General features: G+C 42.2%; 1 protein-coding gene across 3 annotated transcripts in view; it reads left to right on the top strand.

Annotated features, from left to right (window-relative positions):
- The window catches only part of ERMP1 (endoplasmic reticulum metallopeptidase 1), a 182,226-nt gene that overhangs the window by 55,748 nt on the left and 106,515 nt on the right, over positions 1-19,963 (top strand). For all 3 annotated transcript variants that reach the window (XM_030193791.1, XM_030193789.1, XM_030193790.1), the window contains 2 exons: positions 6,809-6,955; positions 15,864-15,956. In XM_030193791.1, coding sequence (XP_030049651.1) covers positions 6,809-6,955; positions 15,864-15,956 — 240 coding nt within the window. The remainder of the gene's footprint in view (positions 1-6,808; positions 6,956-15,863; positions 15,957-19,963) is intronic.

The following is a 19,963-nucleotide window of genomic DNA, read 5'->3' on the forward strand; positions in this document are numbered from 1 at the left end:
CAGCATAAAATGGCTTACCGGGGGACATGCTCAGGCATCCTGTGGTAATTTCCTGATATATGTGTGCAAACCGAGTGCTAAATATTTATTTCATCACAGAGGGGATGTGTCTGGGTGGATGTTTCTGCACTAATTGGCACACCTACATTACTGATTAGCATAGGTGGTAAGTTCTCATACTCTATAATGGTAACACAGCCATTAATGCAAGAAAGGGAAAATTGGTCATTTTACTTCTGTGGAAAAAAATGGCCTTAACACTCAGGAAAAACCCACATAAGGGTGCACTAAAGCCATTTAGTTAAAGGAACCCTTATTTATATCTGTATATAAAACTTTTTATATGATTTTTAGCTTAGATGTCCTAATTAGTAAATTTTTATTTTTAGTAGAGATTTTATTTTATTTGATATGAAATACTATCTGTTATCCTGTAACTTAAGATAATTTAACTGCTCTTTATGGCATGGCCAAAAGCTGTAATTATACATAAGCTGATTTAATAATTTGATTTTGTTTTAGATTGATGATCCCTGTTTTATGTGCTTATCTCATGCTTTCCTCAGTTCAGATGCAGTCCTGGTTACCACCACCTCCACTTCCACTGAAGCTGTTGAAGCAAGTGTATGACTTGCTTACATTTTTACGTGTGTGGTGCCCCCCCCCCCACCACATCCAGCTTCCAATGAACCCTTTTAACAGTCTTCTTGTAGCCTGGCTGTGCTGTGGAGGACTAAGCACCTCTAAAAGAGATGTGGATTAACTCTGAACACACACTAATGGGGTTATAAGGCAGATGAGGAAGGGTATGGGTCTTGAATACACACACAACATATTGTATGAATTGTGTGTGTGTGTTTTTTTTTTCTGTCTGTCCTTGCCTGGAGAATTTTGAGTGCAGTATGATCCCTGCCACAGAGGCCATGAGGGCCAGTTCAGGCCTCTGTAGCAGGAGCCTGAGCCAGGAGTTGAGCTCCAGCTGCTGTTTAAAGTTCAGTTTCTGTGCTCATGTCCTTGGCAATAAGTAAAGCAGAGATGCAGAAAAATGAAGTTTCTGCTGGGACTCGTCCAAATATTGCATTTACTAAAAAACATTTTCGCTGAGGACAAGCAGTATGTGGAATTCTCGCACATGTGAGGTTCGCTGATGGAGCCTTGTGCAGGAACGTTCCAGCTCTCCTTCCTGCCTACCGCTGTCACATGGGACTATGTTACGATTGGCTTTGCAGAAAGTAAATGACTGTGCTTTTGGTCATGGTCACCTCAGTGATTTGTTTTTCTTTTAAAATTTTGTATTAACATAGTAGATGACGGCAGAAAAAGACCTGCACGGTCCATCCAGTCTGCCCAACAAGATAAACTCATATGTGCTACTTTTGTGTATACCTTACCTTGATTTGTATCTGCCATTTTCAAGGCACAGACCGTAGAAGTCTGCTCAGCACTAGCCCCGCCTCCCCCCACCGGCTCTGCCACCCAATCTCGGCTAAGCTTCTGAGGATCCATTCCTTCTGAACAGGATTCCTTTATGTTTATCCCATGCATGTTTGAATTCCGTTACCGTTTTCATCTCCACCACCTCCCGCAGGAGGGCATTCCAAGTATCCACCACTTTCTCCGTGAAAAAATACTCAAGGCAGTATACAGTAAGAATAAAACAAACATAAGCAAAAGACAATTACAGCAACAAAAATATTCAAACAATAGGTTCTGTTGCTGTTGTGCCTTTCCTGGTAACGTCTTTAGTTAAGTCATTTAAAAAAAATCCTTTATTTATAGAACAGTAAGCAACAATATAGCAAATCCATAACAATTGTGCAATATATTATTCTTTACAGCTTACTGAGCTTTAAATGTTTTTACTCCCCCCCCCCTCCCCACCTCTACCCCCAAGCAATCAGTATAGTAGTTGGATAGGTCAGGTTTAGCAGGCCTTGCCAAATAAGATAACTAATAAGGCTCATCCAGTCAGGATAGCTTCTCTCCATGTAGTATAGATGTCCCATATCTTGTGATATGATATAGTTCTGCTAGGATCAGGGAATGTTGTTGCTTCCTAGTATTGAATTCTCTAACCCTCACAGTTTGGATGGTGACAGATTAAGATTGGGTTGTCAGGACTTGCCTGACAGTTTCTCAGCTTTTAGCTTCCAGAAGGGGTTCTACTAGGAGATCATATAGTTGGAGGAGGTTTGCTATCTGGTGTAACCAGTAAGATCCTTAGTGTTTTTATTTTTGTGTCCCACACAAAAACTACTTGAATACCTTCTACATCTCTTGGAGTCTGGTCTCAAGACCAAATCTATTACAGTGCACCTTAGTACAATTGGAGCTTATGTGAAGGTAGACTCATCTCCTCACAGCTCTGTTCTTTGGTTTATGCAGGGCTTGTGTGGAATGTGGTAAAGAAATAGTTAATTTGAGCCTAAAGAAATTAAAGGAATAACTCTCATTTGATGGTAGAGAAGGCTGAGACTGACTTTCTCTTATGTGACCCAGAAATACCTTAAACTATTTCTCATGGGGGTTTGAAACACCCCTGGTGCCACACATTTTTAAAAATTAAGCCTGGTTAATTAACAATGTTTCTTTTAGTCGTCTAAGTTCTAATTGACTTGTTTATAGTAAAGAAAATACAATGTTTTATAGTCTTGAAACAGTCCATCTGTACCTCACCTTTGCCTTCGTATTTTATTCTTAGGTATTCTTGCTAACCTATTGAACCCTGTGTTTAAGACTGATTATTAGCAGACCTTCTTAAGTAATTTGTTTTACTCTAAGGGCCAGATGCATCAACCAAACGTAAAAAAAATCTAAAACGTTAAAGTCCTTAACAAATTTGAAAAAAACGAAGAATGCACCATAAAAGTCGCACATGTTCGGAACGGTATTGAAAAGTACAGTGTATCAAAGATTCGTTAAACTGGTGGATTCCTCATCGGTAATCGGCCCCTAAAGCATGCGCAGAGCAGCCAAGCGTTATGCTGGCTGCTCTGCGCATGCCACAAACGTCAAAAAAACAACACAAACACGTGGCTCCCAAAATCAAAACAAAAATCGAAAAAGGATCGAGAGGGGGCAAAGGCGCTCGTCAGGAGCGTCCTGTATGGATGGCCTTGCCCCCCCCCGCCCGAGGTCCTCGCTGCTCCCCGCTTCCCCCTGCACGCAAACTCAAAATTTTAGCAGCCCCTGCCCCCCTCCCTTCCTCTCTTCCTTCCTCTGTATTCTCCCACAACTCTGCCTCTCGCCATCCTCGTGCCCCGCCCCCACCGCCCCCCCTCTGCATTACCGGGCCCGCGCAGCGCCTCTCACCTCTGTATGAAGGCGCTGCACGGGCAAGAAGACCATCTGATCGCTGCAGTCTTCAGGACGTCTCTCTCCTTTCTTGACCTGGGCCTGCCCCTGTCTGACGTAGGTTTTTATGTCAGATGGGGGCGGGCCCAGGTCAGGGAAGGAGCGAGACATCCTGAAGACTGCAGCGATCAGATGGTCTTCTTGCCCGTGCAGCGCCTTCATACAGAGGTGAGAGGCACTGCGCGGGCCCGGTAATGCGGAGGGGGGCCCGGTGGAGGGGGGGAGTGGTGGCGACGACCTCAGGGGGGGCAGCGGGGCACGGGGGCGGAGGATGGCTGGAGGCAGAGCTGTGGGAGAATACAGAGGAAGGAAGAGAGAAAGGGAGGGGGGCCAGGACTGCTAAAATGTTTGAGTTTTTGTGCAGGGGGTAGCGGGGAGCAGCGGGGGGGGCAAGGCAGTCCATACAGGATGCTCCTGTCGAGCGCCTTTGCCCCCTCCCGATCCTTTTTCGATTTTTGTTTTGCTTTTCTATTTCTTAATGCAGGGGGAAGCCTATGAAGTACTGCATCCACCTTGTCGTTCTTTATTGGTAGCGTTTTTATTTAAAAATGCCAGCTTGGATTTTTATGCTGCAGGGGGAAGCGGGGAGTAGCGGCGTGTCTGTGACAGCTCAGGCCTTAACGACAGCTCTGACCTCACGTTAAATATATCGCGGTAAATGATTTGGTGTAATCCTCGGTATGGTTAGTGCATCCCGAATCGTCCACATTACAATGGTAGTTACTCGTTTGTATTCCATTTTCGTTAGCTGCTAGCTTCGTCAGAAAAAGGCCTTTAATGCATGCTACGGTTAAAATTTTCTTCGTTAAAGGGTCGTTAAAGTTTAGTGCATCTGGCCCCAAGTTGCCTATATAAACTGTATGTTCATTCTGAAAGTCGAGACGTTCATGAAGGACAACTGACTCTAATTTGCCAGTGGTCGTTCTTTTGAATTTCTTCATTGCTAGCAATACCATTTGTTCTGAGATAAAGGAACTTAACGATCATCCTGCTGTGAAGTGTTAAATTCAGTCAGGATCAGCACTTGCTTCTGTTAAAGCATCCCATGAAGCTAGCCACAGTGTTGCCACAGTGTTATGGCACCTCATTTAGGTCTTACCCAGCTGATGAAAGCTCCTTTTGAGCCACTTGACATTTGTCAGCTGAAGTTTCTGACCAGGAACATCTAACTATCTCAGCAGTGGCATAGCCACAGGTGGACCTGGGTGGGCCACAGCCCACCCACTTAGGGCTCAGGCCCACCCAACAGTAGCACATGTTTAGCGGTAGCTTGTGGGGATCCCATGCTCCACCAGCTGAAGACTTCCCCCTGATCTCCACGATACTGGCACCTGTGCATGCTCAGTTTTCAGCACATGCCTGCTGTAGACTGCCAAGGTGGAAAGAAGGTTTTCCCACTAGATGGGATATTTTTTTGGTGGTAGTGTGGGAGGAGGGAGAACACTTGTTGCGCATCCACTTCTTGCCTAGGCCCATCCAAAACCTGTTGTCTGGCTACGCCCCTGTCTCACAGAGGTAGTGATCTTCAGGCTCTAGTAACCAATCACCTTACACACAGTTTTCAACAAGAGGGATTCAGGGTAGTGGTGGAATTCCATCTTAACTCATGCCCCCAAGGATGAAAGCACACTACACAAGAGAACTTTGGCCTTCTACCTGGAGCAGACTAAAGGTCATAGAAAGTCCATCCACCTTTTTTGTAACCATAACATGATGGAGGTTGATGTTGGCAAACGCACGCTTTTTAATTGACTGGCAGACTGCATTTTCTTGTGACATTGTTTGACTAGACAGTTCTCTGGAATCTCTGTGGGGATTAAAATACAACCCCATCCTCCAGCACCATTTCTTTGTTACAGGCTGTGTTACCAGGGAAAAAAGATAACATTCTTAAAATTTCTGGCTTCCAAAAATAGTTTAGGTAACTGCCTGTTGCAGCACTAATCATTGTATCTTTTTTTTTCTCATTTTAAGGCAGCCTGTAGCTACAGTCACTTGTGAGGATTCATATTCTGCTTGTCCTCAGAAAACTATTACTTACCCTGTAGCAGATTTTCTCAGAGGACAGCAGAATGTAAATCCTCACAAACCTCAGAAGCTTTTTCTTCAGTGCTGGGGAAAGTTCCTGTGCAGGACTCTGTTGGATGTCATTACCGGTGTGTGAGGATTTATGTCTTGCTGTCCTCAGAGAAGACCTGCTAACGATTAACTTTCCTCTACATAACCCATTCTTCTTGCTACTCATCACCTTGAGCTACAGCAATGAATGCCTGTAACAATGGTGTTGCATGCCAACATCTTGCATTTTCTTTTAAACAAATGGCCTCAGTGGTTCTCGGACTATTTTCCGTTTTGCTGGGGTTAAGGAATAACAGAATTTGACTGTTTCCAGGTATGGGTCTGGCTCATGGGGTGGCTGCCTCTTGCTTTAAAGTTTGCCGCTGTTTGTCTTGAGGTTGCTTGAGGAAATGGGTGTGAATGTGTGGAATCTGAGCTGCCATGTAGGCCATAAGCTGCTGTGTTCCTCTTTTCTCAAAATTCCTGACCTTTCTGTTCTTATATTGCCAAATGTATCCCAATGCCTGATATCACCTTATTAATACTTAATATGGAAACTTGACTGTCCCACTTACAATTTCACAAATCATTAACCAACCACAGTATGAACCATCAGTGGTGACTCTTTTCACATAGACTAACCTATGATTTGCCTAATCTCATCAGTTCATGATACATCTGTGGCTGTTGGTGCATTGTTTTGGAGCTTTTATTCTTAACTGAATCTTCTAACATTTAAATCTCCATGTATACGATATTTCCTCATATGTCAGAAGAACTTAGCTTATATCTTGCGGACCGAACACCAAGATGGGTCGTGTTTTGACCACTGCATCAGGGGATGGTCCTGCAGCTACATTTAAACCTATTTCTATTCCAGCTTGTTCCAATGAGCTGGAATAGAAATAAGTTTAATGCAGTTGCTGGACCATCCCCTGATGCAGTGTTCGAAACACAGCCCATGTTGGTGTTTGGTCTGCAAGATATAAGCTAAGTGCTTTATTTTATTGGATTATAAAATAGCAATATTTGATATTTCCTTATGTTGGAATTTTAATTTATATTGGATACATGGAGATTAAAATGTTAGAAGATTCAATTAAGAAAAAAAATTTAAAAAAATACAGAAACGGCCACAGATTTGTCATGAACTGATGACTAGAGTAGGTGAATCATAGGTTTTCAGCCTATATGAAAAGAGTTGCCACTGATGCTTCATACTGTGGTTGGTTAATGGTTTGTGAAATTGTAAATGGGACAGTCAAGTTTTCATATTAAGTATTAATACGGTGATATCAGACAGGTTATATTTGGCAGCTTATTATATACTCCCACTGTTGGAAAAATATTATCCACAACTAAGTTAATATTAATTTGTCCTGTTCTTACATGGTAGGTCCTGAGAACCCCTGGCTAGTGCAAGCCTACGTTTCGGCTGCTGTTCATCCCTTTGCCTCTGTGACTGCCCAGGAGGTTTTCCAAAGTGGCATTATTCCTTCAGAGACAGACTTCCGGATCTACAGAGACTTTGGCAACATTCCAGGTGAAACCTAAATTAGCAACATGATCCTTGTGGGGCATTGTAGAAGTGAGAGGGGTCATAGTTAATGTGTTCTAAGAACAGCATTGATAAAGAGCATGCAGTGATTGCAACAGGATGGAGGTTATAGGAGCCTAAACACTGTTAAGATCTTGTGCCTTATGTTTATGCTATCACTTTTCATAACACAAATGTGCCTCACTCCTTATTTAGAAATTGAAAAGATTTAAAATGTTAGGTAAAAGATTTTGAAAATAAATGGATTGATTTCAAGTGCACCAAATTGACCTAGTTGACCAAGAAATGTTATAAAATCATCCCCGTATTGCTAACGTATTTATTAGGATTTATTTACTACCTTTTTGAAAGAACTCACTCAAAGCAGTGTACAGTAAGTAAGATATTAGTACAAAGGCTCCCAATGAGTGTGTGTGTGTGAGGGGTGAGTTTTAGGTTTTTCTCTAAAATTTGCACCTCCTGAGAGAAGACAGTGAGAGAAACCACCACTTCTCCACCAAAGTTGTCTGTCACTCCCATCATCTGCTGTGCTATCCCTTCCATTCCTCCAATATGAGGAGTCACCTAAGCAGCACATCTTACCTGCTGCTGCCACCTCTTCTGCCAGCTTCTCTTTGAAGTTGGAACTGCACAGGGCCGAGTTTCATATGACTACGGGGCCACATGATTCTGATTTCAGAAGGAAGTGAAGAGGCAGTAGCAAGTAAGAAATGTTTGCTGCCCAGTCCCTCTTGCTGGCTGAAGGTTGTCCTGGAAAAGGGAAGGAGGAGATTGTGCAAAGATTGGGAAGGTGGTAATATTAGAATGGGCGGGTTGGGCAGCATAGGCACCCCAATATTTAATAAAGTATGAAATTTGGAGCACAGAGCTGTAGAACACCAAGGGAAGGTTCCCACTGCCTCCTACAGCCTGTTGTCTGACTGATGTGCTACCAGGGGATGAGGAAACTTCTGTAGCCTAGGATAGAGGCACTTCCTGCCTATAGTTTCTAGTGGGGAGGGGAAGAGCAGCAGACAGACACCGAGAAAAGGAAAGAGGACTGAATGACATAACTTCATTAGAATGGCAATACATGTAAAATTGTTAAAGTAATGCATTTAACAGTTAAGGTTAAAAAAGACAGAAAAATACTGAAGAGGAATAGAGGGGTTAGGAAGGGGGTGAAGAGAATTGAAAGGGATTACTGGATAGGAGAGAGTCTAGTGCTCTGAAAGGCGAGAAGTGGTAGAAAAGACCTGTAAGGGGAAGAGAGGCTGGGTGAGGGAAACAGGCTTAGAGTGAAGCTGTGGGAGAATAGAGGGGCAGGGAAGGGGTGAAGGGAATCAAAAGGGGTTACTGGCTGGAAAAGAGAGTGCTGCTGGAAAGGGCTGGAAGCAGCAGAAAGCTGTTCTAAAGGAAAGAGAGGCTGAGTGATAGGGACAGAGACTGAAAGTGAACCTGTGAAATAGAGGACCTCGAGGAGAGAACATGTGCTATGATTGTGAGGGGGAGGTATCTGGGAGGGAGGAAGAAAAGCGGGCAGAGAGGGGAAACAAGCTGCAGAGTTAAGGGAAGTTAGAGATTAGTATCTGTGTGGAATTGGAAAAGAGGTGTTGAGAGGAGAGGTCATGATGGAGAGAAGAGACATAGGTGAGGACAGAGTTGAGACTTAGAAGGAAGTGAGATGATGATAAGGTAGAGAGGTTATGGATAGACACATACATGGAGGAAAGAGAAGTGAAAGAAATGAGAGGAAGACTGGAAATTTATTTGTTTCTAAAAACAAGGAACATGAAAGCAGAGAGGAAACATAAGAAACGACCAAAAATAAGCAGAGACAGAGGATAGAAAGCTATAGACGAGGAGTGGGCAACCACAGTCCTTGAGGGCTACAACCTAGTTGGGTTTTCAAGATTGCCACAATAAATATGCATGAGATCTATGTGCATACAGTGGAAGCAGTACATAAAATTCAATCTTGAAAACCTAATTAGTTTATAGCCCTTGAGGACCATGGTTACCCACCCATGCTGTAGACACAAAGGTTGGGAAATTGATTTAAGGTTGCTTAAAAATTTGGTGCTAGCTGGGCTCATTCAAGGGTGGAGAGTAGCTGGTAATGCCCTTTTCCTAATAAATAAGCTATTCTAGTGAGGATAAACAAGCTATTTTACCGGAGGGTCATGAGGGAGCTGCAGGGAATTGTAGCTTATGTGATGACGTGGTCTGGAAAATCTCTCTAAAAATTGCTTCTATTTGGCAGCTCTGTAACGTAAAGGATATAAAGAGGGGCATAATCGAACGCGAACGCCCATCTCTGAGGATGGGTACACGAAGGGGCGGGACAGACCATATTTTCGAAAAAGATGGGCGTCCATCTTTTGTTTTGATAATACGGTTTGTGCCGGGCAAATGCATCGCATTTGGGCAGATTTGAGCTGGGTGGTTTCGGTTTTCAGTGATAATGGAAACCGAAGGCGCCCAGCTCAAAAACGAACAAATCCAAGGTATTTGGTCATGGGAGGGGCCAGGATTCGTAGTGCACTGGTCCCCCTGACATGCCAGGGCACCCTAGGGGGCACTTGTAAAAAGTAAAGAAAAAAAATATTAAAATACCTCCCAGGTGCATAGCTCCCTTTCCTTGGGTGCTGAGCCCCCCAAATCCCCCCCAAAACCCACTGCCCACAACTCTACACCATTACCATTGCACTTATGGCTGAATGGGGGCACCTAGATGTGGGCACAGTGGGTTTTGGGGGCGGTTTGGAGCGCTCCCATTTAGCAGCACAAGTGTAACAGGTAGGGGGGGATGGGCCTGGGTCCACCTGCCTGAAGTCCACTGCACCAGTGCCGTAGTGAGGGCGGCTGACACCCGGGGCGGGTCGCCGCTACGCACCTCCCCTCCGGCGCGCACCCTCCCCCCCCCCCCCCCCGGGAGCGCATTGTTACTTACTTTAGAAGCGAGGGGCGGCCGGGAGGGCCGATCCGCCCCGAGTCCACGTCGCTGGGAGCTGTGTTGGCTCCATTGGTTCCTTGCTCTCTCTGCCCCGGAACAGGAAGTAACCTGTTCCGGGGCAGAGGGAGCAAGGAACCAACGGAGACGACACCCCCCCCCCCCCAGCGGCGTGCACCCAGGGCGGACCGCCCCACCGCCCTCCCCTTCCTACGCCACTGCACTGCACCCACTAACAACTGCTCCAGGGACCTGCATACTGCTGTGATGGAGCTGGGTATGACATTTGAGGCTGGCATACAGGCTGGGAAAAAAAGTTTTTATGATTCATAATTTTTATTAATTTTATACATACTTTACAGAAATTATCATACTGCAAAAGTGTAATACAGCCATTACATACTCAAAAGAAAAGATAATAATACATCAAATTATCTAAATAAAATCAAATATTGGCTTCCTTAGACCTCAAAAATGGGGGGGCAGGAAATAGTGAAGATATACCAAATCATAACATTAAAATTAAAATTTTATGGTTCCGTCAGTCCCATTATAATTCTAACTCTATCGTTGTTTAGTGTCTAGAAAAGTCTGAAGCTGTTCAGGCATATAATATGTATATTTAACTTGATTCAACCTGATGACACATTTACATGGGTAAGCCAGGAGGAAAGAGCCTCCCAATTCCAATACCTTTGACCTCATAGATAGAAACTTTTTACGTTTTTCTTGTGTGGATTTAGTCACGTCCGGATAAAGCCAAATCTTTTGACCTGCAAATTCTCGATTAGTAGATTTAAAGTAAAGACGCATAACTGCGTTTAAATCCTGTTGAAATACAAAGGAAATTATCAATGTCCCCCTTTCTGGTGATTCCTCAATTGTTTGCTCCAAAATGGCTGTGACATTTTGTAAATCAATAGAATTTCCTGTCCCAACTTTTTTCATCGTACTTGGTATATAGTAAATTTTATCCAGAGGAGGAAATACTTCTTGGGGAAAGTTTAAATTTTCTTTTAGATATCTCTGGAACAAATCTTTTGGAGATTCTCCCAATATTTTAGGAAAGTTCAACATTCGAAGATTCAGTCTCCTATTGAAATTCTCTACCTGCTCCAGTTTTCTTCTAATTTCCATATTGTCTTTTACCACTGCCATTTTAAAATCTTCTGTTTGCTTCGTCTCTCTCTCTAAGGCCTCAATCTTTGAAGTAAAATCTTGTTTTGCCAAATCTAGGGAACCTTTCACTTCCTGGATATTGAAATTTAAAGTCTTTACCTCATCAGAAGATTGTCTCAAAGTTTGTTCAATTTCCAATAGTTTCAGCCAGATCTTGCCCAGGCTCACCTCCGTCTCCTCTGCAGCTGCAGTTCTCATTACAGAGCTAGGCTCCCCTCTGGGCTCCCCGGGATAGCCCTTTCCGGGCTCCAAGAGAAACCCCGACTCGCTCAGAGCAGTTGCAGGGCATGGAGGCGTCGTAGAAGGCGGGGAGAGAGAAACTTCTATTTCCTGCGGGGAGGTCGCTTCACCGTCCCCACCCGCTAAGGACTCCGCTCCGCTTCTTCAGGACAATGCAGGGAAGAAGCGTTCCAAACCTCCGCTTGCCGGTGTGGACGTCGCGGGGTGAAGGGGAATCCCCCGAGTCGTCCCTTTACGCTTGGTATGCGGCATTAGAGAGAAAACAGGTATATTATTATATATTCCACAAGCAAGCAAAGGCAGGAGCTCGCTTTCAACACGTCTGCTCACGGTGCCATCTTGACACGCCCCCTCGGAAAAAAAGTTTTTAAAATTCTTTTTTTCTTTTGATGGGAAGGGGGTTAGTGACCACTGGGGGAGTCAGGGGAGGTCATCCGTCATTCCCTCCGGTGGTCATCTGGGCAGTTGGGGCACTTTTTGGGGACTTGTTCGTGACAAAAAAGGGTCCAAAAAAGTGACCCAAATTCTCGCTTCTGGTGCCCTTTTTTTCCATTATCGGCCGAGCGCACCCATTTCTCCTCGGCTGATAAACACGCCCCAGTCCCGCCTCCGATACGCCCTCGTCAACTTTGTTCGTTCCCGCGACAGAGTGCAGTTGGAGGCGCCCAAAATCGGCTTTCGATTATACCGATTTGGTCGCCCACGAGAGAAAGGTGCCCATCTCCCGATTTAGGTCGAAATATGGGCTTCTTTCTCTTTCGAAAATAAGCTGGATAGTCAAGTCTCAAGTTGAAAGAGGAATGAACATACAATAATTTCTATACTGATAAAACCACCAGGTTCTTAGCGGTTTACAGTAAGTTTAAAAAACAAAACGAAGGCAATATCTTAGGAAGAATAATACAAGCCCGAATAACTGACATTGAACTAATTCTAAACAAATCTCTTAAGGTGGGTTTTCACATCTGTGTATATCCCTTTTTCACAAAAATAAAATGATCGTCCCATCATTACATCTCCTGGGAGACAGTGGAAGTGGACTAAGCGAGCTCATTTATGCTATATTGGCCGAAAGGAATAACACGGCTAAGACTAGGTGTTCCTTATAGAATGTATGCTGAGTTGAGCACCCCCAATCATTGTGAAAAGTTGGCTCTAATGCTGGGCAATATTGAGTGTGTCATAACATGAAAAAGGTTGGGTATTTGCTGCTTCAGTACATCGAGCCCTTAAGCAAATTTGGGCACCCAGATCATTTGACTGTATGAAATAGACTAATACCAGATGCATGCATACAGGATGGCCCATTCAGTCTGCTCAGGTTCTTCCTTTTGGAATTTCAGACATCAGTTGATCTTTCTTTCAATTCCTTGTAACAAAGGATCTTCTGTGCTTATACTTTGCCTGCTTCAGATTTGATATCTTGCTGTATTTAGATAAAAGCAGTTTTTGTATTATCTGCACAGTGGCAAGGCATCTTGTCAAGGTTGTAGTGAACATACTATTAATAAAAGTTAAGAAAACAGATTTTTGACAGAATGTTTAAGCAAGCTAAAAAAACCAACAATTTAGGCATGCTTGAAAGGCACAGCTAATGTAATTTTAGTTGATGCAGTGACTAGGGCTTACTAGGTATTGGGTTTGTGGTTTTTGACCTGTGGGCATTGAGAAATAGTGAGAGAGATGCTGTGTTTGCTTGTAAGTTTAGGCTAGTGTCTCTGATTGATTGTCACTGCCTTTCACATAGTTAGCATTTCTTTTGGTTACTCCTTGGCATGAGAATAGACCTCTTGTTTTTGTCTACAGCACTGTCATGCATATGTACTGTATTTTGTTATGTTTCAACATTTTTATTGATGACAACACAAATATTTCCAACAATACAGAAGAACAGCAAGTCAAATGTCAAAATGAACAAAGTAATCACAACATGATAGTCTGTCATCAAACATTTAACAGTTTTATCCCCACTACCCCTACCCAAACCCCACCCCTACTCTCTGTTAAACCTGTTTTATTGAAGAAATCCTTTTACAAACACAATGCAATACATTTTTTTCCCAAAAGTTACTTTTTTAAAAAGACAAATCCAACTTCTATTTACTCCCCCACCCTACTACCCCCACCTGTACTGTGTTTTGTTGTTGTTGTTGTTTTGTCTTGTTAAAGAAAAAAATGATACAAAAAGCAGTAGCTGTACAGGGTGAGCTTGGGTGCCTGTGAATCCTGATAGACCCAGTGTACCCTGAGGTTTTTGTGAGGAATGGGGCTGTAGTGGTCGGTAGACATAAAGCTTTCTTGTTAAACTCTCCTGTTTGTGTGTTTTCAGGGCTAGCCTCTCTGAAGCTAGGATAAGCTAGGATGTTTTACTCTCCCTATAACACCAGTTGTGACAGTCTTTGGGAAAAGGTGACTGAAGTCTCAGATATAAAATGTTAATGGCTAGTTTTTCATGTCATGGCTCTGTAAAGCAGCATGAAAGTTAAATGTTTGAACTTCTGTATATTTCACATACAAAGATGGGGTTTGGACTATTGTATTACAAATTGTTTGCTCTAACAGAAATCATTAACCTTTTTTTTGTTGGTTTTTTTTTGTTTTGTTTGTTTCTGGAAACTTTAGTCACCTTTTCCCAGAGATGGTCACATTTGTGTTTTTGCAGCCCTTTTACTACCTTCTCAGAAGTCTCTGCTTTCTCTCGCCTCCTTCCTACCCTCTCCTCTTGATATCTGGGACAATGTGCATGATAGACATGCTGAGTGACGTTTCTGCTGGACTTTTACTGTTAATAGTAAAGCAAAATTTAGAAATATTGCAGCAAATAGAATGTGGGCAGCAGCAATGAGCCGCCTGTGTGGGTCAGAAAGCTGCGATGTTGAGGGAAGCCACAGAAAATAGTGTATTCAGTGGATGAAGCCTAGGTAGGGGAAGGAAGAAAGCATTTTTAAAGCTGAAATTGTATTTTTTTTCCTGTTGTATGAAATTATGCAGCCAGAAGGGCTGGTGTGTGGGCTGCTTAGACAGAGAATGACAAACCTATAGCAGACTGATCATAGTGCTACATTAGTATTTGCACACCCTCAGTTACAGTAGCACTGCACCCTTTGGATATCACTGTTTAGCACTCCCCTTCCCTAATGCAGATCAGCTCTTCGGCAGTGAATGCTGCACAGGGCACAGCCAGTCTAGAATATTGATGAGTAAAGCATGGATGCACTGCGGCCCTTGAAGTTCTGCTGGTTGGTGTATTGCTTACCTCAGCATGTTTTAGATAATTTGGCTGGGCTTGTGTGCCGTTGAATCTCTGGAGTATTTCAGTGGAAGTTGCAAAGTCGTCTTAAGAGGAAAAAAAACCCCCCAAATCATATATTAACTCTTTTGTGCCCAGAATTAGGATTAACAGACAAGAAAAAGCATTAGAATTCATGGCAGGGATAACAAATTTGAATTGGTCTTTTCAGTATACCTTTCACATTATCTGCCCTCTCCATATTATTTGACTAATATATTTGAGTTGTTTGTTGGAATGTGTGAAAACATCCAGATGGAGTTCGACTAGAGACGTCCCTATTGATGGACTTTGTCTCAGCTGCTGGGAGAGAACATAGGGTAATGTGGACACGTTAAGTGTAGAAAAAACAAAAGAACGGAAGAACTCAAAAGAACCAGACTCAAAAAATATGAAAAGCCAAATTTATTGCACTAAATTTGGCTTTTCATATTTTTTGAGTCTGGTTCTTTTGAGTTCTTCCGTTCTTTTGTTTTTTCTGTTGTTTTTTACGGGAGAATTGGACTCTCTTTGTTGTTTCTCGACACGTTAAGTGTACCTGGATTACAAGATAGTCACCTATTGAATACACATGATTCATTATTGCTGTTTGGACATATGATTGGGCAGTATAAGTTGAACACGCTGTTGCGTTAAGATTACAAGATCATTTTTCAAGTGGACATACAGCGTTGGACATTATTGCAGCTGGTTTTGGGAACTTGTTAATGGAAAAGTCTTAGGTTGGACTTTATCGGTTGTGCATGAATGAATGAAATGTGTTAATGTTAAATACAACAGATGCATAGTAGATACCATTGAATGTATACGTGTGTTGTTAATACTTGAGCAAATATTAGTCAAATAATATGGAGAGTTGATATTGTGTGACTAAATAATGTATGTTTAACCCATTTATTAGCATTAAGAATTTCACATTATCTGTGAGACACCTTCTTCTTCAGTAAATAAGTTCAAGAAAAGATTAAGTACTTGCTAGAATTGCCTTTCTGAAATTTTTGTAAATGGGCAGTATGTTTTCTGTATGCTAAATATTAAAATCCCAGGAAGAGCAACACATTAGGAGGCTTGACCACTTTCCTAGATTTATTTATTTGTCATTTATACCCCACATTTTCTTGTACAATTTCTAGTTCAATGTGGCTAACAAGCTAAAAAGAAGTCATTACACCATAATCATGTTTGTTGAAAATCTTTTTTTATATTTAAAATGATAGCTGATGTTTTGCTGTGTTCATTATTCTCATTAACAGGAATAGACCTGGCTTTTATTGAAAATGGCTACATATATCACACCAAATATGATACACCAGATAGAATCCTGACCGATTCAATTCAGAGAGCAGGTTTGTATTGTGATATAACCAGAGACTTGCTGATGTTAGCATGCATGAATGCTCAGATTCCCCTTTCGAGCACTACCTTTACTGGAGTAACACACAACAGGGTGGGGATAGAAAAATGAGAGGAGGAGGACAGCAGGCAAAGAAATAATGCAGAATAGCAATAAGTATTTTGTACAAGAGACTCCAAGTGTTCTTCAAAAGGAATTGCAAGGCTACAAAGCCATTCTTAACCCCTTGCACAAAGCAGTTTTATGTCTTTTTGAAAAGATTATATCATTTTAACTCTAAGCAAAAGCTCATGAAGGTTTAAAGTTTCTCAAAGATGCTTGTATTCTTGATTATTGTATATATGCTCAGGAGAAGAGGTTTTTAATAAGCTTTGTAGTGGCTTATTTTCCACACTGTCCTTTCACCCCTTCTCCCCCCCCCCCCTCAATCTGTGGAGGTCACCAGTAGGCATCTCTAATTGTGGCATCTGGTCGAGGGTTTAGTATATATAATGCCTGTTCTGCTGGGACTGTAGTTGCCCTGCCAGTCGTTACCATTATTACAGTAATCTAAATTGATTGTGATACAGAATTGGGAGCCAATAAAAGACTCAAGGTAACGGTTCAGATCTCTTAATACCTCGGATTATAGAAACAGGGTACTGGACTTCATTGATCTACTAAGGCAGTTCTTATGTTCTTGTAATCAGCCTTACCATCTTATTCTGGGCTGTTTGTATTGCATTAGTTTGATGGCAGTTGATCCACATAAGTTTCAAGTTATTAGGAGTTTTCTATCCCGCCTATAAGACGAGCCATCTAGGTGGCTTACAATCTAAAAATAGGCAAGAAAAGCAACAGAATATAAATAGACAAAGCAGGACAGAGATATGATAAGGGGATGAACTACAATATAGATAGGATAGTGGGGGAGAGGGAAGGGGAACACAAAAAGTAATGTCTCTGTGCAAACTTGCTACTGAGGCAATAATCATATAATGTCTTGCAAGACAGTGTGAAAATCTGGAGCATGAAGAAAAGCTAGGACCAGCCCAGAAATCATTTTGATATTCACATAAATATTTGTAGGTTTCAAGAAAGTTCTGCAGCTGGTGGTATACCACCTGTGCAATCACTTTGTAATCAAATGGAAAATTCAACCTAGAGCGATAGTTACCCACATACCTATAGGACTGAGTGAGTATTTCTTCAAAAGCAGGTCTGACAAGCTTCATGAAACTAACAGAACAAGGGTCAAGTGCACAGATAGGAGGCAATACTGTATAGGCTGCCAAAATGTAGGTGCCAAAATAAGCATGAAATGGTGGGTACTAAGTGTTATTCTATAATGGTATCTGGGTGCCAGTATATAGGCGTGAGCACTTATTCCTGGCCTATGGCAGGTGTAAATGTGGACATCTAAATGTTGCATTTTGATGCATAAAATTGAGGCATATTTTCAAAGCACCTAGCCTTCCAAAGTTCCATAGGTTTCTATGGAACTTTGGAAGGCTAAGGGCTTTGAAAATGTGCAGGATAGTATTTTATAAGTTGCATGTATAAATGTGGGACCCGCCCATTCCCCACCCACATGTTTGGACAAGTTGCTGGTGGAAAAGTCGCAATACTTTTACTTCCAAGGTGCAGAATCTACCTAAGTACATAAGTATTGCTATACTGGGAAAGACCAAAGGGCCATCAAGCCCAGCATCCTGTTTCCAACAGTGGCCAATCCTGGTCACAAATACCTGGCAAGATCCCAAAAAAGTACAAAACCTTTTATACTGCTTATCCCAGAAATACTGGATTTTCCCCAAGTACATTTAATAACTATCTATGGACTTTTCCTTTAGGAAGCCGTCCAAACCTTTTTTACAGTCCACTAAGCTAACCGCCTTTACCACATTCTCTGGCAACAAATTCCAGAGTTTAATTACACGTTTAGTGAAGAAAAAGTTTCTCCAATTCGTTTTAAATTTACTACATTGTAGCTTCATCGCATGCCCCCTAGTCCTAGTATTTTTGGAAAGCATAAACAGACACTTCACATCTGGCCTAGGTTTGCAGGGAAGTCAGGCTGCTCCTTGAAGGCTGTGATTGTGAGCAGAGCCTAATACTGCCTCTTTCCGCTGCAGAAGACACATGAGGTTCACCCCAGGGTATGCTGACCTGGAGGTGGATGAGGACTTCCCTGTCTAGAGGCCCTTTTGTAGGAAAGAACTTCCATAGCTGAGAAGGTTTCTTCAGCTTCCCACATTTCTGCATCTACCTAGGAGGAGCCTACGGTTGGGGGTCCTATTATTGAAGATTTCTGCAAACTTAGGACCATTCGTTTCTTCGTTCCCTCTCCAAGATGGCATTTGCGGAGTGGGAGTTGCCTGATGAAGTTCTGAAAGGCACTAAACTTATGAGCGGGCTTTATCTCCTTTCACAGGAGGATCTTGACAGCTTTATCTGTCTCTGTAAAGTGGTGCTGGTGGACACCAAAATAAAATGCTACTATCCCGGTGGAGGACGACTGAGCCCTTAGGGATGGTCATGATTACAAGGTGGAGTTTCTCAAGCAAGCCTTTTAATGCTTCAGCTCTTGGCATCCAAGGTTCTGTTTATGGTGGTTATTTTCATTTTATTTTATTTTTGTTCATTTATTTTCAGTTTTTTAACTTTCAACAGTTTTTATTGATGACAGAACATGAGTAACATATCGTTCAATAAAATACACACATTGTCCAATGTCATGACATGTAGAGTTATGTCAACAAAATACTGTCTGTCAACCATATTTCCAATAAACTTGCCCTTCAACCCTTTTATTTTCAGTTTATAATCCTCCTTTTATCCAAGGCAGAGTACAAGGAGTACAAAGTAACATACATAATAAAACACGTTCATTACAACATCAAACCACAAACGGACATTAAAAAGAAGTCATTCAATAGTCCCACAGGCTATACTCTCATGATCCAAAATCTGCCTGTAACAGCAAGTGCTATCTCAATAGTATTTTAAAAAACATTCTTCTGCCTCCTAAGTGTCACTGGTAGCTTATTCCATTCTGTCAGACAGCAATGGAATAAATCCTCTTCCATTTATATTGCAATCGAGTTAGCTGAAAAGAAGCCACCTCCAACGTATATGAATCCTTAGAGCGAAGAGCTCGCCAAGGTATGTAACAATGGAGATGTTCAGTCAGGTATTGAGATGAATCCTGATAACAGACTTTGATGCACGAGCACTAATAGTTTAAATCTGATCAGTTCTGTTAATGGTAACCAATGTAGTTTCTTTAGAAAGGGAGTCACGTGATCATATTTGGACAGGCAATACAACAGCTAGACTGTGAAATTCTGTACCACTTGTAAGGAATGGATATATGTAACTGGCAATCCAACATTTACAATAATTGAGACCAGACAATATCAAGCTTTGCAACACTTTCTGGAAATGTGGTTGTGAGATCAGTGGATGTAACTTGGTAATCACAGCTTAAAAAATGAACTTTTTATAGAAGATTGTACATGCTGCTTAAGACATTTCAGAATCAAAAATTACCCCTAGATTTTCAGTCTGAGAAACAGTAATAGTATAAGACAATACAATTTCAGTAGGAAATTGAGTAACAGGATCTGATGTAACAGATCAATTTTTGATTACATTCAGTGTCAATCGGTTCTGTCATTCATCGTGCAAAGGTCTTTCTGTGGTGGATGCAGCAATTGCACACCACTGGAGGTGGCCAGGTTGGAGTCAGAGGCAGTCTTTTCTGGCGGATGCTCTTTACAACCTTGTGCATAGTCATTCTCAATTGGTGACAGTTGTGGTGGTGGCACATAGATGGCTGTTGCTGCATTATTGGTCAGCAGATGCAACCTTCAAGTCCCACTAGAGTAAGTTGGCCCTTTGAGGTCACTTGTTTGAGGATTTGGAAAATTATTGAGGACCTAGGCGAAGTGCGCCCACAACACCTTACCGAAGACAGGACCAAGTTTGGATTTTGGGGGCTGGGTTTTCAGATCTGTT

Source organism: Microcaecilia unicolor, chromosome 2, assembly GCF_901765095.1.
Source record: "Microcaecilia unicolor chromosome 2, aMicUni1.1, whole genome shotgun sequence".
Taxonomy (NCBI): domain Eukaryota; kingdom Metazoa; phylum Chordata; class Amphibia; order Gymnophiona; family Siphonopidae; genus Microcaecilia; species Microcaecilia unicolor.